The 26,827-nt window shown below is 40.6% G+C and overlaps 1 protein-coding gene across 2 annotated transcripts; it reads right to left on the reverse strand.

Moving 5' to 3' along the window:
• Window positions 1-9,454: 9,454 nt before the first annotated feature.
• On the reverse strand, window positions 9,455-26,590 carry LOC117408851 (protein NDNF-like). 2 transcript variants are annotated; one of them, XM_034014208.3, is made up of 4 exons: window positions 26,432-26,590; window positions 13,618-13,803; window positions 12,747-12,871; window positions 9,455-11,506 (listed from the first exon to the last, which is right to left on the reverse strand). In XM_034014208.3, the coding sequence occupies exons 1-4, from the start codon at window positions 26,437-26,439 to the stop codon at window positions 10,110-10,112; spliced, it is 1,716 nt and encodes a 571-aa protein (XP_033870099.2). In that variant the 5' UTR covers window positions 26,440-26,590; the 3' UTR covers window positions 9,455-10,109. The 2 variants fall into 2 exon arrangements, with proteins under 2 accessions (XP_033870099.2, XP_033870100.2); XM_034014209.3 differs by lacking the exon at window positions 26,432-26,590 and adding an exon at window positions 22,756-23,305.
• Between the last annotated feature and the right edge of the window lie 237 nt (window positions 26,591-26,827).

Raw genomic sequence — 26,827 nt, forward strand, 5'->3', positions numbered from 1 at the left:
GAGACGAAGCATTCAAGGAAAGAAGAAAAAACACAGCATAACAAGACTGTGTCTGCCTTCGAAGCGAAGCATTCAAGGAAAGAAGAAAACACACAGCATAACAAGACTGTGTCTGCCTTCGAAGCGAAGCATTCAAGGAAAGAAGAAAACACACAGCATAACAAGACTGTGTCTGCCTTCGAGACGAAGCATTCAAGGAAAGAAGAAAAAACACAGCATAACAAGACTGTGTCTGCCTTCGAAGCGAAGCATTCAAGGAAAGAAGAAAACACACAGCATAACAAGACTGTGTCTGCCTTCGAAGCGAAGCATTCAAGGAAAGAAGAAAACACACAGCATAACAAGACTGTGTCTGCCTTCGAGACGAAGCATTCAAGGAAAGAAGAAAAAACACACAGCATAACAAGACTGTGTCTGCCTTCGAGACGAAGCATTCAAGGAAAGAAGAAAAAACACAGCATAACAAGACTGTGTCTGCCTTCGAGACAAAGCATTCAAGGAAAGAAGAAAACACACAGCATAACAAGACTGTGTCTGCCTTCGAGACAAAGCATTCAAGGAAAGAAGAAAACACACAGCATAACAAGACTGTGTCTGCCTTCGAGATGAAGCATTCAAGGAAAGAAGAAAAAACACAGCATAACAAGACTGTGTCTGCCTTCGAGACAAAGCATTCAAGGAAAGAAGAAAACACACAGCATAACAAGACTGTGTCTGTGTCACAAAGACGGCCAGAGTGGGTGGCGTCAGACCAGACAGGAATTCAAAACAAAGACAGTGGTTGATGATGAGCTGAGTGCAATGGCTGCACTCAGCGTTTATTAACAAATAAAAGGGTTGAAAACAGCACAAAACACGGGACACGGCACTATACGCCAAAGTAAAAAGACAAACAAAACGCACTAAACACAAACGGTGCACGGAGACAAACAAACACGGTGAGTACAAACAAAACACTTATTATATTTATAATTACGCTTTTAACTCTCCTTCTCTCTCACCCGTTCTCCACTCTCTGAACACCTAACCCCGACTGAGTGAAACTGTGCATCTATATATACTGTTGTGCTGGGATTCAATTACTAATTAATTACTCACTTGAATCCCAGCACGTGAATTCATTACGTGCAACCCCGTGCCACACATTATACACATTTTATCTGCACGTGAAGTGATGTGCCATCCTCGTGCCTAAATATAATTATACACTTTAAACACACGTGAAACACAGACCCGTTTATATCCCGTGTACCAATCTATACACCAACATTAACATACGCACGCATATACACAACACAGAACACACAAATGCACACAGGGGCGGGGCACTTTGCCACATATACCCCCCCTTGTGCGCAGCACACATGGCCTCAACGGCCACCTCCCCCCTTAAATACCCAGCAGTCCCGGCCAAAGTCTCGGGCTGGGAAGGGAGGCTTTAGTGGGCCCATGGCTGGACATGCTGTCAGCTCCCCTGCCGGTAGTGGCACGGCTGACAGCATGCTGGTCCCGTCCTGCAGCGAAAAAGCTGCGGGGGCAGGTGGTCCCCCGACCTCCCCCTTCTTCATAGCCGGCAGCTCCCTCCTGTGGGGCTCCGGCCACAAGAACTCCTGCAGCGAAACTGCTGCTGGGGAAAGTGGTCTCCAGACCTCATCCCCCTTCTTCGTGGCCGGCAGCTCCCCTTTCTGGGGCTCCGGCCACCGTACTCCCTGCGGAGGTACGGGCAGCAGAGGCAGCTCCAGCTCCTCTGCTCCAGGCGGTGGCGGAGGCAGAGGGAGCTCCAGCTCCTCTGCTCCTGGCGGTGGTGGAGGCAGAGGCAGCTCCAGCTCCTCTGCTCCTGGCGGTGGTGGAGGCAGAGGCAGCTCCAGCTCCTCTGCTCCTTGCGGTGGTGGTGGCGGAGGCAGAGGCAGCTCCTGCTCCTCTGCTCCTTGCGGTGGTGGTGGCGGAGGCAGAGGGAGCTCCAGCTCCTCTGCTCCTGGCGGTGGTGGAGGCAGAGGCAGCTCCAGCTCCTCTGCTCCTGGCGGTGGTGGAGGCAGAGGCAGCTCCAGCTCCTCTGCTCCTTGCGGTGGTGGTGGCGGAGGCAGAGGCAGCTCCTGCTCCTCTGCTCCTTGCGGTGGTGGTGGCGGAGGCAGAGGCAGCTCCTGCTCCTCTGCTCCTGGCGGTGCTGGCTCCCTCTGCTGTGGCGGCTGGGCATGTGCGCGCCGTGCTGCCTTCAGCAGCATAGCGAGAGGCTGCTGGGGGACACCAGCATCCTGCCCTTCTCCCCCCCAAAAATTTTCAGGGGGTTGAGCCTGTAACCCCTCCCCTTCCGGCTCTTGGGGCTGAACCAGCAGGCATTTTCCCTCTGCTGGTGGCTTGGGTCCCAGGGCTGTGGAAGCCCCGACTTGCCTCCCTTTGGGCTGTGGACGCACCGACTCCTCCCTTTTGGGCTGTGGACGCACCGACTCCTCCCTTTTGGGCTGTGGACGCACCGACTCCTCCCTTTTGGGCTGTGGACGCACCGACTCCTCCCTTTTGGGCTGTGGACGCACCGACTCCCCCCTCTTGGGCTGTGGACGTTCGGGCTCCCCCCACTCAGGCGTAGGACGTTCGGGCTCCTCCCACTCAGGCGTAGGACGTTCGGGCTCCTCCCACTCAGGCGTAGGACGCTCGGGCTCCTCCCACTCAGGCGTAGGACGCTCAGCTCCTCCCGCTCGGGCTGTGGACGCTCAGGCTCCTCCCATTTGGGCTGTGGACGCTCAGGCTCCTCCCATTTGGGCTGTGGACGCTCAGGCTCCTCCCGCTTGGGCTGTGGACGCTCAGGCTCCTCCCCATAGCTGCGGAAGGGACAGTGGGCGAACAGGTGATCCTGGTCGCAGAGGAGGCACCCCGGCGATGGCTTGTTACATCGCCGTGGATGCCTGGCCCTTAGGCGGCACTCCTCCTCCCTGTCCTTCACCTCTTTATCCGTCTCTGCCTCCCGCTTGGGCTGTGAAGGCAAAACCAGCAGGCATTCACCCTCTGCTGGTGGAGATGGGGACAGCAGGTACTCACCCTCTGCTGGTGGAGATGGGGACAGCAGGTACTCACCCTCTGCTGGTGGAGATGGGGACAGCAGGTACTCCTCTGCTGGTGGTCCTGCTACCTGGGCTGCTGTTCCATTTATGGTTGCCTCCAGGTAGCTGAGGACAAACTCCACACCTTCCTCCAAGGTGTTTGGGGTGTGTTCCAGCTGATAGGCCTCCCATCTCTCACTGTCCATCATCCACAGGGCCTGGACGACTATGGGCAGAGACTGGGCCTCCAGCCCAGCATTCTCCAGGAACCAGTCCCGCCATTTTGTGGCGTCTTCTGCCATTATATTTTTTTTCTTTTTTTTTTTTTTTTTTTTTTTTTTAAACAAAACCCCTCCTGGTCTGACGCTTGGAGGCGCGGCTATCCCACGATGACACCGTGTCACAAAGACGGCCAGAGTGGGTGGCGTCAGACCAGACAGGAATTCAAAACAAAGACAGTGGTTGATGATGAGCTGAGTGCAATGGCTGCACTCAGCGTTTATTAACAAATAAAAGGGTTGAAAACAGCACAAAACACGGGACACGGCACTATACGCCAAAGTAAAAAGACAAACAAAACGCACTAAACACAAACGGTGCACGGAGACAAACAAACACGGTGAGTACAAACAAAACACTTATTATATTTATAATTACGCTTTTAACTCTCCTTCTCTCTCACCCGTTCTCCACTCTCTGAACACCTAACCCCGACTGAGTGAAACTGTGCATCTATATATACTGTTGTGCTGGGATTCAATTACTAATTAATTACTCACTTGAATCCCAGCACGTGAATTCATTACGTGCAACCCCGTGCCACACATTATACACATTTTATCTGCACGTGAAGTGATGTGCCATCCTCGTGCCTAAATATAATTATACACTTTAAACACACGTGAAACACAGACCCGTTTATATCCCGTGTACCAATCTATACACCAACATTAACATACGCACGCATATACACAACACAGAACACACAAATGCACACAGGGGCGGGGCACTTTGCCACAGTCTGCCTTCGAAGCGAAGCATTCAAGGAAAGAAGAAAACACACAGGCTGTGTGTGAAACCCCCACTTGGGTTTTGAAGATAAAGGAACACACAGGCTGTGTGTAAAACCCCTACTTGGGTTTTGAAGATAAAGGAGCCCCAACTTGGGTTTGAAGATTTGTGGAAACGAATAGAGTACATTTAACTATAACGTGTTTACTGGTGTTTACTGGTGCTGCAGTGGTGTGTATGTGAACTGTTACCTCACAATGATTTTCTAAGTTTTTCCTTTCTGTACCATTAGTGTTATTATCTAATAAACTGCTGCTATATTTTAAACTGCCTTGTTGTGGTTGAGGGTGTTTTGTGTGTTCATTGTTCCTCTATCTTATACACGTCATTATATAAAGTGATTATGATGAGGTCTTAATTAACGTGCATGAATATTCAGATTATTTAACAGATAACTAATAGATTGTCTTGTTTAGTTGATGATCTAATATGGTAATGGTCATATAGTACTCATTCAAGTTGATTAACACACATTAATTTGAACTATTGTAATTATTCAAATTAATTAATTGTTTAAATTAATTATTAAACAAACTAATGTAATTTAGCCTCACAATCCCAACTCCCTGCATTGGTGAGTATATTCTCATTTACATCTTACCATTCAGTTCACAGGAAGTCATTATTGCAATGCATTCTGTGTTATAAACAAGGTCTTATAGTTCCCATTATTCAGAAACAGTGAATTCAGTCATGTCTTATAGTTACCATTATTTAGTAACTGTGAATTCAGTCCTTTACATACCCCCCCCCCCCCCCCCCTCTACAGTTGCCGCCCGAGCTAGACATGAAAGGAAATCCACTGTGTGATTTTGTGCCCCTGCTCTATAGAGCACCTCAAAGTCAAAAGGCTGCATTGCCATAAACCATTGTGTTATTTGGGCATTAGAGTCTGTCATCTGTCCCAACTAGGATAATGCACGATGAACAGTTTCAAGCACAAACTTCCATCCCATTAAGTAATATGTGAGGGAGTCAAGTGCCCACTTAATATCTAGTCACCCTGTAACAGGGCGAGGTGCCCTGTACATTGATTTGTTTATTTTATTTTAGAATGGGGTTCCCCCTCCGCCCCTGTGCAGATTATTGTTTTGTGTTTGTTTATTATGATTTATTATGATTTATTATATTTATGACGGCGAGGTGCCGTGTGTTCTGTTTATTATTTCTGTATTTAGTTATTGTGAATATGACGGTGAAACGCCGCTGGTTTTGTTATTGTTTTGTTTATGTATTTAGGACGGCGTAGCCGATTGTTTTTGTTTTGTTTAGTAGCGTGCAGAAGGTGTCCATCTCCCGAATTAATTAAATGATTCATTTTGTTGTTAATCAGGAGATGGTCACCTGAATATAAAAGCCTGCAGCTCTCCAGCTCGCGGGGTGGGTGTATGAGGAGCGAGAGTGGAGAGAGCGAGGAGAGAAAAACGAGACTAAAAAGAGACTAAAAAGACACAGGATAAGTGAAGGCTACAGCTCAGCCTGACGTGTGTTTCGTATATTTTGTGTTTGTGATTTTGTTTTGTTTACCTGTTTTATTTTCGCTCTGTGAGCAAGTTTCTTTTTGTTCAAACCTTTGATTTATTTTTGTTATTTGTAAATAAAACGGCGGCCAGCCGCGTCTTCCTTTTGAAACTGCAGTGCCTGGTGTCAGTGCTTTAGTTCCTTCTTCTGCTGTGACGTCACCGCCCAGCCACCCTGCCACACGTGGTGGCAGAGGTGGGATTTCCAGCGCCTAATAAATACTATTGGTCTTGAGAAAGTCAATACAGAATCCATCTTTCTTGGGAACGAAGACAACAGGACTGCACCATCCGCTGCATGAAGGTTCGATTACCCCCAAATCCTGCATCACTCCAACTCCTCTTTCAAGACGGGTAAGAGTCTCTCTTGCGATACAGTTTTTGACGAGCAGGATTTTTGTCTTTTACAATGATCTGGTGCTGGATTACATCAATACGTCCTGGTTTCTCCACAAACAAGTTGGTGGGAAGACATTGCAGCCATTCTTCTTGTTTTTCCTGAGGCAAATGTTGCAAATCCACTTCCCCTTCTTTATGATGTCCCAGGAAATGCTGCTCTGTGGAATCCTCTTCCTCCTCAATGGCTTGGATGTACAGGCTCTCTGCGGCAAGATCTGTGTGTTTTAACCACTTCTTAAAGCAAATTAATGTGAAAAACTTGCAGTGGTTTCCGGCACTCTGGTATGCAAATTTCATAAGTCTTCCAAGTCACTGTGTATGGACCTTGCCGTTTTGCTAGCAGCTTGTTTTCAGTTGTTGGTAACATCAACAACACTTGACAGTAGTTCCCTGGGCAGGAAGGCACGTTTTTGGGCAGACTGATCGTACCACTTCTTTTTAGCAATTTGAGACTTCCCCATGTGCTCATGTGCTAGGGCGTGCCAGCTGGTCCCTCATTTTAGGGACATACTGTATGTGATCACACTCATTTACAGTGGTAGCTCCTCCTCTTCCCAGGTTTCCTTCAGCACATCCAGAGTTAGTTCTGTTCAACTATCTAATGTTTTGTTTCGTTCTGAGCATATTATTTTTACTAGTAAATTTATGCTATAAAATTCTGTGTAATACACTTTTATATGCTGCTTTTTCTACAGTTTATTTGAGACCATTTTTAAATTTGTGTAGGGTAATTCCCTGTCTGATTTTTGGGGCTGAGAGGGGAAATGTAAATAATACAATTTTTACAGGAAGTCCTTATTGTGTGAATTCTGTAATAAACAATATCTTATAGTTCCCATTATTCAGTAACAGTGAATTCAGTCGATTACAGTCCCTGAATATCAAAGCTTTTTCGACCATCGGGGAGTGCTTTTGTGATGGTGTTTTAACTTTTCAACTGTTTGTTCATGTTCTGAGCAAAAATCTAACTGGCCAGGAAGAATGAGAACAGTCCGAAAATCCCAGTTCCGACAGTATGAAAAATGAAAAGAATTGATGTGGTGGGATTGAGTATTTTCTGTCTGAAGTGGTTCCGTCTGTTTCAAAGAGTCCAGGCTCTGTCTAAAATGAAAAGGCTGTGGTGTGGGCGCAGTGACTCTGACTTCTTTGGAGATGGAGCCCAATGTGCTGCTAGAGATTGCTGCGATATTAGAGGATCAAAGGGATTATGTAGCTGCTATGCCAAAATGAAAAATAAATAAATAAATAAACAAATACATAAATTAACCAGATGGTAACTTTACAAGTTGTGGGGCTTGCTTTATTGGGAAAGTGGTCAAAGTAGCTGATTTGTGTCAAAAGTCACATTGTTAATAATTGTGTCATGAAATTTCTCAAAGTTCTATGACAGTTAATTCAACAGTGGGAAGTAGCCTACTGAAAGAAGTTGATGCGGTTACTAAAACAGCTGTACCTCTTGATTGGTAGACGCCATTCCTGTTTTGATTTCATATATGAATAGCTGAGAAGTAAAGGAAGATTTCATTTGCTCTAAGTATTTGTCTAACTTGTTGGGAAAGTGGTCAAAACGGCAGTTATTTCTAAAAGTTCACAGAAAACGTAGTTGGTGCGGTTACTAAAACAGGTGTACCTCTTGATTGGTAAAAGTTATTTCTGTTTTGATTTCATATTTGAATAGCAGAGAAGTAGAGGAGGATTCCATATGCTCTAACTTTTTGTCTTACTTGTTGGGAAAGTGGTCAAAGTAGCTGATTTGTGTCAAAAGTTACATCGTTTACAGTAAATAGCATGTTGGAAGTCTGGGAGTTTTTAAACAATGGGGAGCTTTAGAATGTTGAAAAAAGTCCCATTAAAGTGAATGAAGATGGACAAAAAAGGACAAAAAGCTTAATAGTTTAAAAAGTATAAAATATATCAAAAAGTTGTATACAAGCACACTATTCCAGACCGGTCTACGCGTTTTAAAGTTTGAACAGTGTTTTTAGCTTAAACGGTGTAAGAGGAGTAGCGTGCCAAAGAATGAGAAGAAGTATGTCGAAGATTTAAAGTGGGGACTCTTGCTTCACAAGCCCCACTAATAAATAAATAAATACATGTCTATATATATATATATATATATATATATATATATATATATATATATATATATATTATTTCAACTATTTATTTATGTATTAATTTATTTGTGTATTTATATATTTATTAATTTTTCATTTTGGCATAAAATATCCTCCATAACAGGGTAAATTAAACTATAATTTAATACAGTATACATAAAAAAATGAGGTTACATTAAACTCTAACTTTCCTTTTTTTTCTCTTCGTCCTAATGTAATTGCTTTATTATTACGTTATATTAAATGTATCTTTCTCCAAATCTCCTGAACACACGTATGTTTCATTTTTCTCCGCCTTACATTTCAATCCCACCTATCCATTGACTGAAGTCCTGAAATGATGTAATCACTGTCATTTGCGTCATTGACATATAGGTTTGTCATTTAAATACTGAGTAGGGAATTTGGTGAGCTAGTAGTGGCTTAAATGAAATAAAAAGCAGGCTCCAAGATCTAAGGTGGTAGTGTTGCTGCACACGGGGTGTGTTGTCAAGGAGTTTTAATGCTTTCTACTTTCATGAAGATAACTGAAAAACAAACAATAATGGAAAGTACTATTCAGTTTTCAGAACAATGCTAGAATATGAACTGGTTACAGTGTGATAATACATGCATCCTCACATTCAGTTTTCAGAACAATGCTAGAATATGAACTGGTTACAGTGTGATAATACATGCATCCTCACATTCAGTTTTCAGAACAATGCTAGAATATGAACTGGTTACAGTGTGATAATACATGCATCCTCACATTCAGTTTTCAGAACAATGCTAGAATATGAACTGGTTACAGTGTGATAATACATGCATCCTCACATCTGCATGTCCGTGCCACTGCATCCTCCGTATATGTTAATTTTATATAAAGAATATGGCATATAAGAATATCTTCACATAGTATTTCTTAACTTTATTGAAATGTACATGATAGGAGGCTGTGTGGACCGGTGGTTAAAGAAAAGGGCTTGTAACCAGAAGGACCCCAATTAAAATCGCGGCTCAGCCACTGACTCATTGTGTGACGCTGAGCAAGTCACTTCACCTCCTTGTGCTCCGTCTTTCGGGTGAGACGTAATTGTAAGTGACTCTGCAGCTGATGCATAGTTCACACACCCTAGTCTCTGTAAGTCGCCTTGGATAATGATGTCTGCTAAATAAACTAATACTAATACTACGACTACTAATAATAATAATAATAATAATAATAATAATAATAATAATAATAATAATAATAATAATAATGTGTTTTTTTTTCTTGTAATAAACAGATTCTTTAAATTTACCCTCTCAGCCCCAAAAATTAGACAGAGAATTATATGTTATATATTTAATTATGTACACAAATATTTGTAAGACAACTTTGTACATAAATGGACATAATAAAACATTTAACTCAATAATGTTAAAATTGAAAATAATGTACAATAGCAAATGTAACTGGCAAGAACGCAGTCCAGCAAACACTAAAAACTACATTTCAATGGGGATGGCTCTTATGAATGGAATAGTTTACAATCATAAAACAAAACAAAAACAAAGAAACAAAAAATGTATAAATAATTTACATTTTTATCTTGTGTTTTTGCTTATTGTGTCAATAACCAGGCAGTTAGTTTGAAATGCAGAGTTCTGCGTTTTTTAGTACTATTAAGTGACTTAATTCAGTTCATGCAGAGATGGAGAAGTTTTCTCAAGAACATCTTCTGCCTTCCTCCTCATACTGAAGGAGATGCTCTGGCATGGACTTGTGTTAATGCAAGTGCCAGATGCAGTCTGGAAGCGCCAGGCTCAGTCTGTCCAAACAACCACTGAATAATGTAAACATAAATATACAAGTTGATATCTTTATACACAGTTCAAACACTGTCACAAGCTGTCAGTTATGCAAGTTGTCAGTCTGTATACGCTCTTTAATAGAATATCTCTTAGAGTTAAATAAACTTTATTTATTATACTGTACAGAGTCATTAACAAAACTTCCTTGTTTTAACCAGTTTACTTTGATACTTGACTGAATGCCCTCCGTGTCCGACAACGTAAACGTCCAGGAGGTAAGATCTGCCGGGCTCTAGCCCCTTGATTGTTTCCGTGGTGACAGCCTTCTGTAGGTTCTGGCTATGAAAATATTTGCAGAGGACTTTTTCAAACTTCTTCCTGGTGTCCGGCCCCATGCACTGATTCTGCTCCCTTTTTCTCTGCTCCTCGTTGTAATTTTCATCCACTTCTTTTTTGTAAATGCAGAACTTGTTCCTCTCCTGCGTGCCTAGCCACGCCACGGTTGCCGACGTACAGGTGCGCAGCTTATCGAACGCTTTGATCCTGGTGTCCTCTGGGAGAGAAGGAAAAGGCTGTTTGTTTGGCCTGGTGGTGGCAAGAATCTTCAGCATTGAAGCACCTTTTCTGCTTCCTCGCAGACGTATCAGGTACTTGGCCTTGGGTTTGCCTCTCAGCTGGAACTGGCGCACACCTTCCACGTTCTGAGACAGCAGAACTTTCCCATCTCTTCTAACTTGGATCTGGATGGCATCCAGACAAGAGTGAATGTAAAACATAACCTTCTGGAATGAGGAAACAGGTGCAAATGTTAAGAACTTGCTCCCCTTTCTCTTGATGAACACATCCGTGACCTTCCCGTCTTTCAGTTCGAGGGTCTTCTGCTTGGCCTCTTCTTTAGTTTTGGCAAATGTGCCGACATATGCAGTGCTCATGTTTGTGTAAGTGTTAACTGCAAAAATGTCAAAATAGTACTGCAGATCTGGCTTCAAGTCAGACACTGTGAAGAGGTTCTTATTTCCAATACATACTTTCTGAAGATCTAGATTTTGTTTGCCAGCATATAGACGAGATTTTGTAGCAGCAGATTTACTCATTAATGGACGTTCCTTGCCAGAGTCATTCTCTGATGGGAATCCAAAGTGAGAGAAATCAAACAGGCTGAAGTCCAGTCCAGGTTTAGGTGCCATCATAAATGCATCATCTGCATTCATTTTTGCCTCCACAGCACAAAGGCTCTTAAAGTTGTGCTCCTTGTTGATGACCACGCAATACTGGATTGGTTGTTTCATCAGAGACCCAGTGGGGCTAGGCTTCCATGCCAAGGTAACAGTGGTGCGCCCAAGAGAAGTCACATCAACTCGGGGGTCATATGGCAGCTCAGGATAAGGTTGATCCGACTCTGGCGTTGTGGTGGCATACACCTTGAAATGTGTATCCTTCTCAGTTGAAATAAGTTCTAATTGATATAAACCAGATGGGGAACTGGATGGCATGTATGATTCCACGTCATTCCCTTTGTATGAGAACAACTCTGGGCCTTCTTCGCTGATGACCTGTTGCTTTTGTTGCTCCAGTGGTTCTGGTTCTCCTGTAAAAGAAGAATAGCAACTAATCATTTGCCTGGTTTCCAGCTCAAGAAACCCTTTTTAATTATATATAGAATGAACCAATCACAGTTACAGTTGCATTGTATCTTATCCTGTCTACACAAGGCATCCCTTGCACTGAACAATATGGCAACATACAGCAATTCTAAGTAAAAAACAAAAAACACTTTAATAGCAGTTACCGAGTACAAGCTTTGCCTTTTCTGATTTCTAATGAGTAAGTATGTATATAACATCTCTTATTAAACAGTAAGAGATATCATTTTGCACGTTCAAGCAGCAGGAACCCCAAACTGTACGAGATGGCATCTCTTACACAGACACCAGATAATGCATTATGAATATACCACCACAGGAATTGTAAACAAATTGATTGTTATGAGATTCATCACTTTCTGATCCCCAGTGTGAACCCTACTGGGTGTGCTAAGGGAGTACCTATATTGGGCCTGCCTGTATATATGGTAGACTATAGCATGATTTCCACAGGACTAAAAACCAGATGTCCTCTGAGTTGGTCAAAAGCAGAGGACGTCTAGTAACCTTCCCGATGTGGATTCGTTTTCATCAAGGAAAGTCTGTAAATTCAAAATGAAATGCGATGTTGTGGCCAGAGAAGGAGCTTTTGTGCATAATTTGTAAACAATGAACCAGGTTTAAATAACTAATTTTGTTGTAACTTCTTTTCCAAAGCTGCAATAACCATTTCATCCTTTGAGTGATATGTACAGTATTTCCATACATATCTTCAACTGCACCGTTAAAAGCATCCAAGAGTCGAGAATTATGTTTTGTATTTTCGCCCGTCCCCAATTTGGTTATGGCCAATCGTAGCGTTTTACTGAACTGTAGAATCTCATGACAGATTGTACCAATTTTAATATTAGATTACATGTTATTGTGAAGGCTGGTATTGCTTGTTGAGGCCCTGGAAATGCTGTATCAATTGTAACAACACTGGCATGGTCAATTCGCACAGAAGTGAAAAGACACAGGATGCTTGAGTTTGACATTTTACAGAAAGTCCCGATGTCCTGTAAAACAATCAGAGGACCTCTGTGAAAATGATCTGTGATTAAAACAAATGGAGGGTTTGCACGGGACTAAATTCCACCGATGCTGGCAAAAATTTCTGAAACCACCTGTTGATGTGGTGATTTTGAGTCCTGTGAGAATCGTGCTTATGTCAGCTGTTTAAGAATATTGCATGGATTTTCTTACCTGAGCCTTCTCCGCTAGACTCTTCCGGAAGTTCTTGCAGGCTCAGCTTCCACTCCAGAGGAGCATCACACGGCGTCACAGTAACAGACAAAGGAGTATTGTCTTCTTCCACAACAATGTAATACCTAAAGGGGGAAATGCAGACAGTAGGGTTAATGAGTTGTATTGTTACCACAACTCTGAGGGAATCGAGTTATAAAGCAGACTTTATACAAGAGCGCCATGGTTACAATTACATGTAATGATAAGCAGAGTAGCATTGTTTTACAAGCTTCCACTGTTACACAGCGAGGGGGTTGCTTTCTTATAAGCTGTCTCCTGATCTATCAGTGTATATGTTACTGAAGTTATTATATCTGATGAGTGATTATGCACAAACACAGATGTGCATGCAGTGTGAAGTTTTTCATCCATCTGTGAGCAGTGTGTTAATGGTAATCAATTCTGGTAGACTGGCCTGTTTACATAGAAGTATGTTGGGCTCATTAGGGCGATAGTTGACAGGACTGATGAATGGAACATTTGCTTACAGGCAGCATGCTACAGCACAGCACTGCAAGAACATTCTCACTTTCAAGTCTGTTACTGTATAAAATAGCTGGGTCCATTATGTCATTATAACTGTCATTTTCTATAGAACAATGGACAGGCCTTTATATACTGTATAGTTTTACAACAAATTGCTTTGTGTGCTTTGAGGAATTCTGTCAGCGAGTTCTTTTGAAGCATCTGGCATGTAAATTGAAATTGAACAGTCACAAATTGACAATCAAAACACGCAATAGAAATATGTAATTGTTGGTGAAACTGTGTAGTCTTTCTACACTGGAAGCCAAATGTTGCCAGAATTCTTGTAAAAATGTAACAATACCTTTTGGGTGTATCCCTGAAGAGGTATCCATTGATCTCAGCTCCGTCTGGGATCACAGAGGAATCATGGAAAAGAGGCTTGTCCCGAATTTGCATTTGAAAAAGTTCCTCATCTCTGGTGGGCAATTTCTGTGTCCATACCCCGACTGCAAACACCAGCAGCAGCAGCCCAGGAAAACCCTTCATCCTGTAAAAGAAACGTTTGGGCGTGTAAACTGATAACAATTATCAACAGATGTACCACCCAAGTGCAGTTCAGTGGCAGGATATCAAATGAATGACATGAGAAAGCTATATTCACTTTAAATAATCCCTGTCACTCAGCTGTAGCACTTACTAGTTCATATATTCATTTAACAGACATAAGGTGCGTTCCGGAATCTGTTCCGGAACGGTGCGTTTACACTTGTATGAAACAGTAGGGGGTGCTTCTCTCAGGAAAAGAGTTTGAGCATGTGCACTTTGTAAACTAAAGATGTGCTGACGCTGTGCTGACGCTGTGCAGAAAATGACGACATCATCAAGTACCATCATTTGAAAACTTTACTTAGATGGTAGGACTTGGAAGTTATTTTCTTGTTTGTGTTTATGAATTATGGGAAGGCAGCACTGTGATGACGTTGCTGCTTGGCGTGCACAGCCTGATGGGTATTTTCTCCGATCTTGTCAGAATATTTCCTCAGCGTGTTTACACTCGCAAAGTATACTGGAATCCGTCCTCTTGTCCTCTCAGTCCGGAATACGAACTCAACTTTTGTGAGGATAAGAGGATGGATTCCGGAGCGCATTCACTTGCGTTTACACTACTAAAACATTCCGGAATATGGTCCTCTTGTCTGCTCGTTCTGGAATAATTGTGCTTGTGTAAACGTACCTATAGGTTACCATGCCAACAGATCCACCCACCCACAAACAGCCAGGTACAAGACAGGATAAAAGGGGGCTAGTCTCCAAAACTAGATCTTAGTGTCTCTGTCTTAAAAGTATAAATCAAAAACCTGGTTATAATTTATTTACAGTACAGAATGTCAGAGGTTAATTTTAGAGTGGTTATATATGAAAAAGATGAATATACTGAATATGAAAATCGTGTTCAATTATACAAAACGGACCACTGACATGCACCATCAAAGTCAGCAGATACTGTGCATCCTCCAAGTGTAAAAGGATCTTCTGTGTAATAAAACACTCTGTTTACTGATTTTGCTACATTAATCGAAGATGATGGGAAGTAAATCTCTGCTGATTTAATCAGAATAATGATAGCTGATTATCTACATGTACTGCTTGTGAAGGCATGCCCTTTTAATGAACTCCTGTTCAGTACGTCACCTTCTGCCTTTTAGCTATCTGTACTTTTGCTGCATTTGATTCGTAGATTAAACACTTAATAAAACTCAGCTACTGTTCCTGTTTTTGTGTTTCAATAAAGCATATTATACATAACAGGGCTTCCCTACTTCCAGTTTTACATTTTACAGAATCAGACTTAATAAATAATTAGGATTCCGTAGGCTGCCAGCTGGAACAAATACATTGTTTCTCCTCAATGCCGTGTTTTTCTTTAATATGCCCTTCATTCAGCCATAAAATTCTGATTTTAAAAGATGTTTCAGTCAAAGGAACATTCGGCTGTGAAAATCTCATACAGCATGAAACAGATACACTTATCAATCTGATATTCACATGCTTGACTAAAACATAACGTTGGGACTTTTTAAATCATGACCCTCTGCCATAATTTTCATTCATATTAGTCTTGGATGGACAAATATATTTTTGTAATCAAAAACTATGACAACATTACCATGTATTTCAAAGCACATCTCCTTCTAACTCAAAATCAAAATCAGTGTGGTCCAACTATGTCTAAACAGGACAGAAGGTCATTAAAATCCTACTGTAATTAGGGCTGTTATATTCACTGTTTACAGATCATTGTATCAAAATAACTCAAACTATAGAGAATACAGAAACACAACATGAAAAGCAATGGAATAAACCGAGCACTTTAATAAGATCCTCTTCATTATAAAGTATAACAGGCAATGCTGACAGGCACTGCAATGTCAATGTAGCCAATATGTTCTAGAGCACAAATGGGATGGGAATGTTTAACCTCAGGTTCTGCCTGTGAGCAGGTCCTGGAGTCCTGAACATGGTTTACAAAAAGAAAACTGCAGGGGTTCAGATTGAAGCAATGCATCTGGAATAAATAAGGCTTAATGTTTAACACTGGGACTACCGGAGTTATACGCATAGTTAGAACTACCATGAGCGTCAGTCTGACCGCGGGATTAAAAACAACATACATATTATAATGAAAGGACAAACAATCGGATATAAGTCGTAGTTTTATTCAGGCACCTCATATGAAACATCTGCACAACCCAAACATAAATAAATGTTATATAAAGTGCAACTGCAAAAAACGATATATTTTTTTAAAAACATACATTTGAAAAGAAGTAAGTGTATGTACAGGTGTGGCAGGACGAAGGCCAAAGCCCTGCTGTAAAATACATTGTTTATGTTTATTTTGAACAGGTGTTTGCATTTTGTGTTTATGTAAAAAAACACTATCTATTATGATTTCAAATGTATAGTTTTGTGTTAGTTAAAATGAGTGATTCTTCGTTACTGTTTGATTTGGATGTATTTTGTATTTTTTTTAAAATACGAAGCCATGTTTGTTATTGTTTGGCAGTGTGGATGGGGAAGCCCCATCCCACAAAACCCTGTGTCCGTCCGTCTCCCGAGTTAATTGATTGATTCATTTGTTGCTATTCTGGAGATGGTTAGCAGTATAAAACCCTACGGGAGTGAAAAAGAAATGAAAGAGAAACAAAAGTAAAACTAAAAACAATTTTTGATTAGTTTTTTACCTTTTTATTTTGCTCTGTGAGCAGTGTTTTTTGTTTAAATATTGTATTTATTTTTGTTTCAATAAAAACGGTGCTGCAGTGCGTTTTCTCCCCCGAGTACCTGTGTGTGTGGTATCTGTCTCTGGCCAGACATCACCACCCGGGCCACCCTGTCACAACAGATACATTATTTATATAGGAAACTGTACAACCAAAATGATGTAAATAAGTAACAAAAACTGAAACAAAATGGGTTTATATACACACATAAAAAAAACGCAAATACGCAACTGAAACTATCAATAAGTAACAAACATTTGAACATAAATGGGTTTTATATACAATCGCAACAGCACAGCATGTTATCAAAGAAGCCTAAGTGTTTGCACAATCCACACAGATGTTGCGCTTCCCCACATATGCAGTGCACTTTCCACACACTGCCTTAGTGCAATGGGTGCAGCTATCAAGAGTCTTGTTACCATTGCATTTGGCAACCTGGCATTGTTGTCGCTTGCAGATAGGACCGGGGTTGCTACCTTCAGCTGCAGGTACCTTCTTTGCACTCTTTTTCTGTTCAAAATGTTTCTGGAGAAGTTCTTCGGCTAGCTGCAATATGTCATTTCTCCTTGTTATCTTCTTGCCCGTGCATTCCTTGTAAAGAATAAAAGAGTTGATGGCTGCGAGAGCCAATATATTAAAAAACACATGAACAGGCCACCTGTGAGACCCAGCTTTCACTGAGTATTTCCGTGCCATCTGGTCTAAAATGTCCATGCTTTGTTGTAGTGTAAAATTCCACAGTCTCCTGTTTTTTTCACCAGTCCCGATGGTAACTGACAGATGAAGGGAGCTGAACATAATGACATTCTTTCTCGGCTTGCACTTGTAAAATGTTAGAGTGCAGTCCGAGTGCTTCAGAATTGTGGTGGAGTACAGCTTGTTTGCAGGTCTCCTGCAGATGGTGGCCGTTCTCTCCTTTGTTTATTTACAGTTCCCACCAGGCTTGTTTTTTTTCTTCAACGCTTTTGCCAATTGCAGTGAGGTAAAGAAATTGTGGGCGGTAACATTTCTCCCATTTCCTAAATGGGGTCCCATTAGCTGACGTACCACACTGTCACCCAGCCTTTGGTTAGCTGGGCGAGTCTCATCCTTGCCCATATAGGGCTCGTCTTCAAATCGAAACACAAAAATGTGATTCTGTGCCATTGTCTCTGGGAAAAAAAGAAGGTCCCCACTTACTGGACAACAAGCTGTCCAGCGACAGGCAGTTAGCACCATATTCTCCACGAACAAATAATAGGGCTATAAATGCTTCCAATTCCTCCAAGGGCATTGACCAGGAATTATCATTTAGTTGTTGGTGGGCTTCAGCTTCAGTGCAGCGTTGTGTGTGGCGAAGCATATGCTCATTTGTGTATGGAGTGGGTCCTGAAACCTCCTTCAAAACATTTTGTTGAGCCCTTCTTCCTGCAGCGTGGAAGCCAGGATTTATAATGTCAAACAGTGCCATCATGACCAACCTCTTGAATATCTGGTGGTGCTGGCGCTACCGCTGGAGAGGCTGCCTCAGGTGCCGGCGCTACCACTGGAGAAGGGGCTGGTACAGGTGCAGGGGCTGACACATGAGAATCGGCTGGTACAGGGGCTATCACATGAGAAGAGGCTGGTACAGGTGCAGGGGCTGACACATGAGAATCGGCTGGTACAGGGGCTGACACATGAGAATCGGCTGGTACAGGGGCTAATACATGAGAAGCGGCTGGTACAGGTGCAGGGGCTGACACATGAGAAGGGGCTGGTACAGGTGCAGGGGCTGACACATGAGAATCGGCTGGTACAGGGGCTAACACATGAGAAGCAGCTGGTACAGGTGCAGGGGCTGACACATGAGAAGGGGCTGGTAGGTGCAGGGGCTGATACAGGTGAAGCGGCTGGAACAGGTGCAGGGGCTGACACATGAGAAGCGGCTGGTACAGGTGCATGGGGTTGATACAGGTGAAGCAGCTGGTACTGGTGCAGGGGCTGACACATGAGAAGGGGCTGGTACAGGTGCAGAGGCTGACACATGAGAAGGGGCTGGTACAGGTGCAGGGGCTGACACATGAGAAGGGGCTGGTACAGGTGCAGGAGCTGACACATGAGAAGCGGCTGGTACAGGTGCAGGGGCTGACACACAACAAGGGGCTGGTACAGGTGCAGGGGCTTATACAGGTGAAGCGGCTGAGACAGGACCGCGTCTTCTTCCACGTCCTCTTCTGTGTCCCTTTTCGAGTCCATTTCTGTGTCCAGGTGTTCCCAATGGAGTGCTGGCGAATTCTCTTCGTGCACTTGGTCCTGGCACCGCTGGCACTGTCCTCACTTTCACTACTGCTGGAATATTCTCCTATGCAAACCCGCTCTTCACCAGAGTCAGTTTCATCACTGTCAGCGATAACAACTTTTTTGTCTCCAGATTCAATTTCAGATAAATTCTGTAGTAACTCAAAGCTCAGCAGTCTTGAGTCTTTGGTGACTCATTTTCACTTTCTCCAGTGTAATTGTGGAAGACTGAATTCCTTTGGGTAAATCTTGACATACATAGTAACCTGAGCGAATCTAAAAATAGATCACAGGAGATGCTGCTCACATGACAGACAGTAGACACTACAAAAGGCTGATTGAATTACAATAGACACCTTAGATTACAAGCAATTCATGTAAGAGCTGCAGACTGATCTAATCACAGTTCAGTACATCGCCGGCACAGTCCTGGCTGATAAATACAAATAATCAAATAGAATGCTGTACTGTATAACTTGTCTGGCAGTTCTAGGTATGAGGGTATTAAATCTGCCTTATTATCTCCCATACTTTGTCAGGATAATTAATACATATGAAATACATATTAAGTCATAAACACCCAGCCCTGTATCTGCCAGATAGGTAGAGTAAATTCAATTTTAACTGCCGTGGTAGTTCTAGTGTTAATTACAAAGAACAGAGAATGCATGATTGTAATTTGGAGAGGGATAATTTCAAGGCAGAGCCTGCCACAGACATGTCAGCTTTGTTTTAGCTTCTTTTTCAGCTATAAATAACCCTGTTCAAAACTCCAGGCAATTCAAAATCATTTCACCACATCTGAATAAAAGCTACCACAGTTTCTGACAGAACTCAAATAAATTCAGCTGTGACGTATGATATACAAAAAGGACTCTACTTCTGCCTAAATGTATTTGGGCTGTAATATGAAATGACACATCCATTACATTCCTGTATACAAGTATCCGAATTATCTTCATTTCAAGATACTAATGATGATTTTAATAATGAAGCCTACAAACTATACTGTACAAACATATATCATTCATTGTTATAAGCATTAATTCCAGTTTAATATGCAGCAAATCAATTAATATCGTCTGTTGAATCTCTTTCTGCTCCCACTATCCAGAGAGTAGGCTTTTGTATGTTCACTGTGACTCATAACTACTTGAAAGTACAGACAAAAAAACCACCAGTTTCTATTTGAAATGTGTAGGAAAGTGGTGACGAACAAGTCATGTAACATGCTGTACAGTTATAGCAGCATAAAAGAAAAGCTGTCTGTAAGCATCTGCCCTGCCATTGAATCGTGTTTGTGGGTTAATTCTAGACATGCAACCCCCAGCTCACACCAATGTTTAACTGCATGAGTAGGTTATTGCAGGTGTGCCATCTGCTTATACAGTGTAATAAATATTAATGTGCTGAAGCTTGACAAAACCATGCGAGTCTCATAGAAGTCCTTACACACTTTACAAAGAATTGAGGCATTAATCTTGGGGAAGAAAGATTAAACACCAACTAAAGCATGCTTTGTGTGCTAACGCTTAGTGCACAATAGACTTTTGTATTTTCTTCTTTGATTTCAAACACCAAATAATACGTAGGATGTTGTTTCTCAAATCCTGCCCACAATTACCAACCACATGCAAGCAGGAACTGACAGGATATTTAAATCATGCAATCTGGGTAGTAAAATAAATCATGAGTAGATATTACTCATATTACAAAATGGGATACATCACCTTTTTCCTGAACGTAAATTGAAACGCAACAGTGACTACTAAAGTTTGCAAATAACCACAGGGTATAGATGTGCTAATCAGTGGAATTGGGTAATGAATGTTAATAAAATATTATACACCAATCTGTGATTTGTAAGTGACTGTAATCATATTAGCACAGTGGTGTACATTATAATTACTAATCTTGTTTACAAGACGTAGTCAGGAATGTATTCTTTATTTTAGAAATGCATAGATAAAGCCACCTGGATATTTGTCACTTGGTCCGTTTTTTTCGCATAGTGTACAGAACAGGATTGTTTTTTTTTTTAATCTCATGTTATCATAATAATATGTTGTTATATTTTTCTAGCCCTTAACTGTACATGTTACTAATTGGTAGTCAGTTTAACACAAACAACCATATAATTCATATCTGAAATGCATAAACAACAAAAACTATGCAGTGTACAATATAGGTTCAAAGCCCAGCTGTAAAACATTAAAGTCAGCGTTATTACAGCATCCATAATGGCAAAAAAGTATAGAATGTACATACTAAGGATGCTGGATGGGCCTTATTAACATTCCACTTGTGATGCCAAAGTATAAAATAGCTTCTCAGACGCATTAACTATGCAAAAGAAATCTAGATAATTGCTATCCTATGTTTTTTTTTTTTTTTTTTTTAGACCACACAGTAATGAAATAGTATTATGATTTAATTTCAGTACCCATCAAAAGTTTTTATTTTTTATTTTAAATAAACACATTATTTCAGCCACCGGTATATGGTACCGGGAGATAATTTTAGCGCCCGTTGTTTTTTGTTTATTTTTTTTTTTTTAATTTTTTTTTTATTTTTTGGTAATTGTAAACATACAAATACGCAATATTAAAAAGTACAAATAAATGTAAGACAGACCGTATAACCAGTTCAAACGCGACAGTGATACCACGTATTTTGCTGGATAAGTAGTAACTTACAAACAATTCCAGACTGAATTGTTTTATTCTTTCAGCCCTAGTTTCCATATGCAGATTGAGATTTAGATACGGTAAATTATGATCTTCTCCTTTCTCTTTCTGCTGTTCACAAATAGGCTCTAGGTAAACGTAACTATTGACAATGTTGAACACAATTTTATTTTTAACCAAAATGTTATATGATGATTTTTGTTTACACAGTAATAAAAAAAAAATGACTGATGAAGTACATGATATGCGTGATCTCAGTTTTATTACAGGATTCTTTTTTTAACTTTGGATAAAAAAAAATGCAGTGGTTGCGCAGTTTTTATAATACAAACTAAGACATTGTGGGGGGAAAAGAAAGCCAGCTGTAGCATAAAATATAGGCGAATCTTTACGCAATTTAACACATCTGAATGAATTTCATGGTTTGGGAATACAAATAAACGTTATTGGAAAGACACATTTGAAAGGTACACATACAGCAGAAACAATCAGTTGAAATAAACCGTAGACCCTCCCACAGCAAAGGCAAATGCAAATGAAACAATGGCATCCGTGTTTGTGTAATACTGTAATAGCGATAAGATAAGACTGGTCGTGGGGAAGCGACGTTCTAATTGGATAAAAACAGGTGCGCGTTGTGCAGTATCGAAATCCCTTCACACTGTAACCTTCACCTGTAGTATAGCTCAGCAAAAACGCAACAATACACCATCTACTAGCATATGCATCATACCAACCTGACTGCATAATCAATGAATACAAATACATTAACCATTACATATTGCTTTCATTAACAGTTACAGGGTGGTTTCTTTTCCAATTGTTCAGACAAATATTAGTACTATTCAAGCTGTATTTCATAAACAAAAAAGCTATGATCTACTGATCTCAGAACTAGTTTCATTTGAAAAAAAAGCCATCGTTTAAAATAAAAGGATAGACCCCTACGCCTGGCTCCGGCTCGAATGAAATGGGTTTGAAATTAGCTTTATTCTCGGAGTCCCTTTCTGGTAAACGATTTCACGCTTAATAAACCAACTGTTTTCCAAATCCTTGGCTCAGCAAAAGTCATTGTAGAAAATGCTAAATCACAAACTTCAGCCTCGACACAGGATCATGCTGATGCTTCGTTTAAAAAAATACTAAAATGTATGGGAAATAGATTACATTTGGATATCAATGTTGTTACAACAATTATTCTGTTTGGTTTTTATCCATTACGCAATTTGAACAAGTGAAAATAAATCTTAAAATAGATACCCTTACCTTAATGGTTGTTTTTTTGTTGTTTTGGTTTTTTTTCTTCTTTTTTTTTTTTTTTCTTCTGTGATTTCACGAACTTTTTTTGTTTCTTCAAGCTGTGCAATTACTTCAGATTCTCCAAACTTGGTTTTGTGAACAGCACAAAATCAGATCAGTTGAAAGAAAATCAAAAATAAATTGCGATGTATGCCTTGGAAGGATTAGAAAGAGGCAGAGCTGTCCTTTTTCTGTCTCGCAGATTCCTTGAGTCAGCTATGGTAAAGGGAATCGGATTAGGGGTCGGGATGCTGGTCAGAGAGATCTGGAGGAATTAGCGCGTCCTGAATCTGTTTAGTATACCAAATTTGGCAGAGCGTTCCTCCCCTGCAGTGTCAATGCTATTGAGACTGGAGAACTGGCGCACCAAACTCCCCCTCTCGACTCACTCATAATAACCCTAAACCAGCCCACCACTCCCAGACACACATCCCAATAAACAAAAACCAAGCGGATCTTATGCTGATTACAGACCAGGCGTATCAGAGGAAAGGGCTCTGTCTGAAATCACTTTATAAATGAAAAACATTGCTCTCTAAGATGTATAACTACAGCTGTACACGGCGGATTGTTTGCTGTACTTCGATACGAATAACAACGTACTGTGGCCCTACAAATACTGTGGTATATGATGGTGCGGAATATCATTTCCTTTTTAGTTTTCCATTACGAGCTGGAACTATACTGCGGTTTCAATGTACAGTAATTGCCCCCAAAGCCCGTCACATTATTAACTTCATGTTAAACTACAAGCTGTGTATTTATCCACACGAATAACCGGTAAAAGTTGTGACTATTGCATACAACTTTTTGGAAAACTATAGTAAAACTGCAACCATGGGGAAAGTACACACGGTCATACTGTAGCCTCCATACGCCAACTGGAAATACGGCACACACCTTCAAGGTGTAACATTTGTCTTAGTTTATACTCACTAACACGGGGATCTCCCACATATTGTTTTCCTGTGGTGGTAGATGTTTTTTTCAATTTGTAGAATGTGTTCATTTGTACGGTTGGGCAGCCCGCACCACCAGGAGATTTGCTATATCGCCTAGGCTACTTAGACCCATGGAGGTGCTTCATACAAAAGGGCCTCGCAATACACACTCAATCAAGCTTACTTAAAACGAGACTGCAAACTGTACAGGAAATCTAATAAAACCGACCGGCTCCGGGCCATGTACATTGAAAAACAGCCGCGATGTGTTTGACTTCATTGACTTTTGTGTGTTATGTTTTATCCCAAATGTTTGATTATTTGATGTCTGTCGTTTGCATTTGAACCGTTCGTTGTCTATATTAAATAGCTTATGTATATGGTATTGTTTAGTTACAGCGATATCATCTCTATTGCTTGTGTTTTTGTAAGTAGGAATCTGTAATCCACTGGTAAACATTGATCTAAGATAAGAGTCATTTACAAAACTCAGCAAAGGTGAACGCCAATTGTAACCTACCTTTACTGCATGATAAGATTAAAAAAAAAACTTTCTTTAGAACAACGAAAGCAGGAGACCTTACCACGCCACTCATTAAACCTTGCTGTTGCTTGCCATGCTTTGCATTTTATTATCTGTGGGGACCCGACTACTGGGAACAAATAAAAGACTCCGCATGTTGTGTGTGCACCTGTCCCACACCCCTGCGCATGGTCTTTAGAGCTTGCCAAGTATTCCTTCTCTTTGCTTCTTCTTTTGTTTATTACTACTACTACTACTACTACTAATAATAATAATAATAATAATAATAATAATAATAATAATAATAATAATAATAATAATAATAATAATAATACATAAGCTTTCTTACAATATTACAATATTCCAGCCAGAAGGTGGTTCACTTTTGAAGAGAGCCCTTAATAACTAAACACATGTATAGGAATGACTGTAACTAACCCTAACCCCTTACCTGTGTGTGCTGAATTTTCATAACCAAACTGCAAACGCTGTTATCAAACACTTGTGAAAGCAAATTACCAAACTATGTTAATGCAAGGGCTCCACCTAGTGGCTACTTAAACAATGTACTCCAATGGTGCTGATTCAATTCAATCATTGTATGACAGCAATACTGCTGCTGAGTTGTATTTTAATTCCAATTTATTGGCATTGTTGATAATAATAACAATACAAATACTACTACTACTACTATTAATAATAATAATAATAATAATAATAATAATAATAATAATAATAATAATAATAATAATAATAATAACAATCATTATCATCTAAAGATTGATAGCACAACTAGAAATTGCAACTTGCATGGCGTATATTGACTTATTTAATTCATCTTGTATTTAATCTATAAATATGAATGTCATGGTTTGATAACAGTGATAAGCCACAGGCACTGTACAGTTCAGACAAGGAAACTGAAGTACATGCCCTGTTCATTAAACCAGTCCTAAATAATAATTGTGCTCTATTATCAGTTCCCAGCATCACAGAAAGCAACTGTAAATGTTTCCAGTCAGAAATGGCTTTCAAGTAGCCATTGTATGTGCTAACAGTTTTCTATGGAGACTGCAGTTCAGTTGTCTTTGCTGATGCTTGACTGTCTGTAAGCAATGCACTCACAGAGCAGTAAATACAGTGTGTATATGTCCTGGCTCCTTAGCACAGCAGACAGTGTGTTAGCCCCCGCACCGTCATTTGTATGTTTATTATGCATTTACCAAGTTAACCATGTATCTGTGTGTTACCAGACTTTCACAAGGCTTTTACCAAGTTAACCTTATATCTGTGTGTTACCAGACTTTCACAAGGCTTTTACCAAGTTAACCATATATCTGTGTGTTACCAGACTTTCACAAGGCTTTTACCAAGTTAACCATATATCTGTGTGTTACCAGACTTTCACAAGGCTTTTACCAAGTTAACCATATATCTGTGTGTTACCAGACTTTCACAAGGCTTTTACCAAGTTAACCATATATCTGTGTGTTACCAGACTTTCACAAGGCTTTTACCAAGTTAACCATATATCTGTGTGTTACCAGACTTTCACAAGGCTTTTCTACACTTTGTTGTACTATTAAGATGGTATACCACTGTAAACATTTACAAGTGGAATTCAGTTAAGAGAAATGTATAGTTTTAATGAAAGACCAACTAAAGAAGTGTGTTGGAAGATACGGATTGAGTCATAGTGTAGCGTGAAGACTTCTGTTCTAGTGACCACAAGGGTTAAGAGTTGGCTTTGCATTGCACATCTAATCTGGGTGGAAGTTCAAAGCTGAGTATTCAGAAGTGTTCTTGTAGTCTCTAAATGCTTGGCTCAGCAGATTTAACAGGTTTGAAGCTTGTGACGGGCTGTGGTTGTTATACGAGTTAGCTGGTTGCTCTTATTGTGTAATTCAGAGGAGTTTGACGTCTTTACACATAACACTTCAGTCTGCCTACCAGTTAAAGTCACTTACATAAAAGACTTGAGATTTCATTTATGCTTTCAATTGAGAAAACTGAACTCCTACTGTTGAATAAAATGTGTTATTTTAAGAGTGAAGTGTTATTCCTCATGGCCTATAAACTAAAATGAATCATTTTGTAACACCTGTGTACTGCAGTTTTGATTTGTGTTCAAAGTAAGAGAATGATTAGGAGTAGCCTACAGGAAGGAGATGTTTGTTACCTGACCATAGCTAGCTGCCGTAGTTACTGCACTCCAGTATGATGCTGCAAATCCATTGTGTCTAGCGCTTTCCCAAGGTTTACTTCTATCATCGGTTCTGAGTACATCATGGCAGAATTCTTTCTAAATACCCCAGGCAATGCAGACATGTAAGTTAACATTCGGTGCTCACATCAGTAAATAACTCAGACAACGAGTTTAAATTATATACTGTGAGTAAAAGCAGTGTCATTCTGTGTCACATGATATCAGGTACAGAGTTCTGAAAGTTCCCAGGGTTGGGTCATAGAAACTACATTCAACATACTTCCTTAACAGGTTTGTGAAAGGGAATCGTGTCAGTACTTCTGTGGACTATGTTTCTGTCATATTGTTTATTATAAACTCGGGTGTGTT

The sequence above is a fragment of the Acipenser ruthenus genome, chromosome 2 (assembly GCF_902713425.1).
Source record: "Acipenser ruthenus chromosome 2, fAciRut3.2 maternal haplotype, whole genome shotgun sequence".
Taxonomy (NCBI): Eukaryota; Metazoa; Chordata; class Actinopteri; order Acipenseriformes; family Acipenseridae; genus Acipenser; species Acipenser ruthenus.

Bases quoted from the DNA above. Each gene is read 5' to 3' on its own strand.
- LOC117408851 (XM_034014208.3), bottom strand. The intron at 12,872-13,617 runs GTATTGTTACAT...TTCCCCCTTTAG, and splicing joins TTCAGGGATACACCCAAAAG to GTATTACATTGTTGTGGAAG. The intron at 11,507-12,746 runs GTAAGAAAATCC...CTTCTTTTACAG, and splicing joins GTCTAGCGGAGAAGGCTCAG to GAGAACCAGAACCACTGGAG.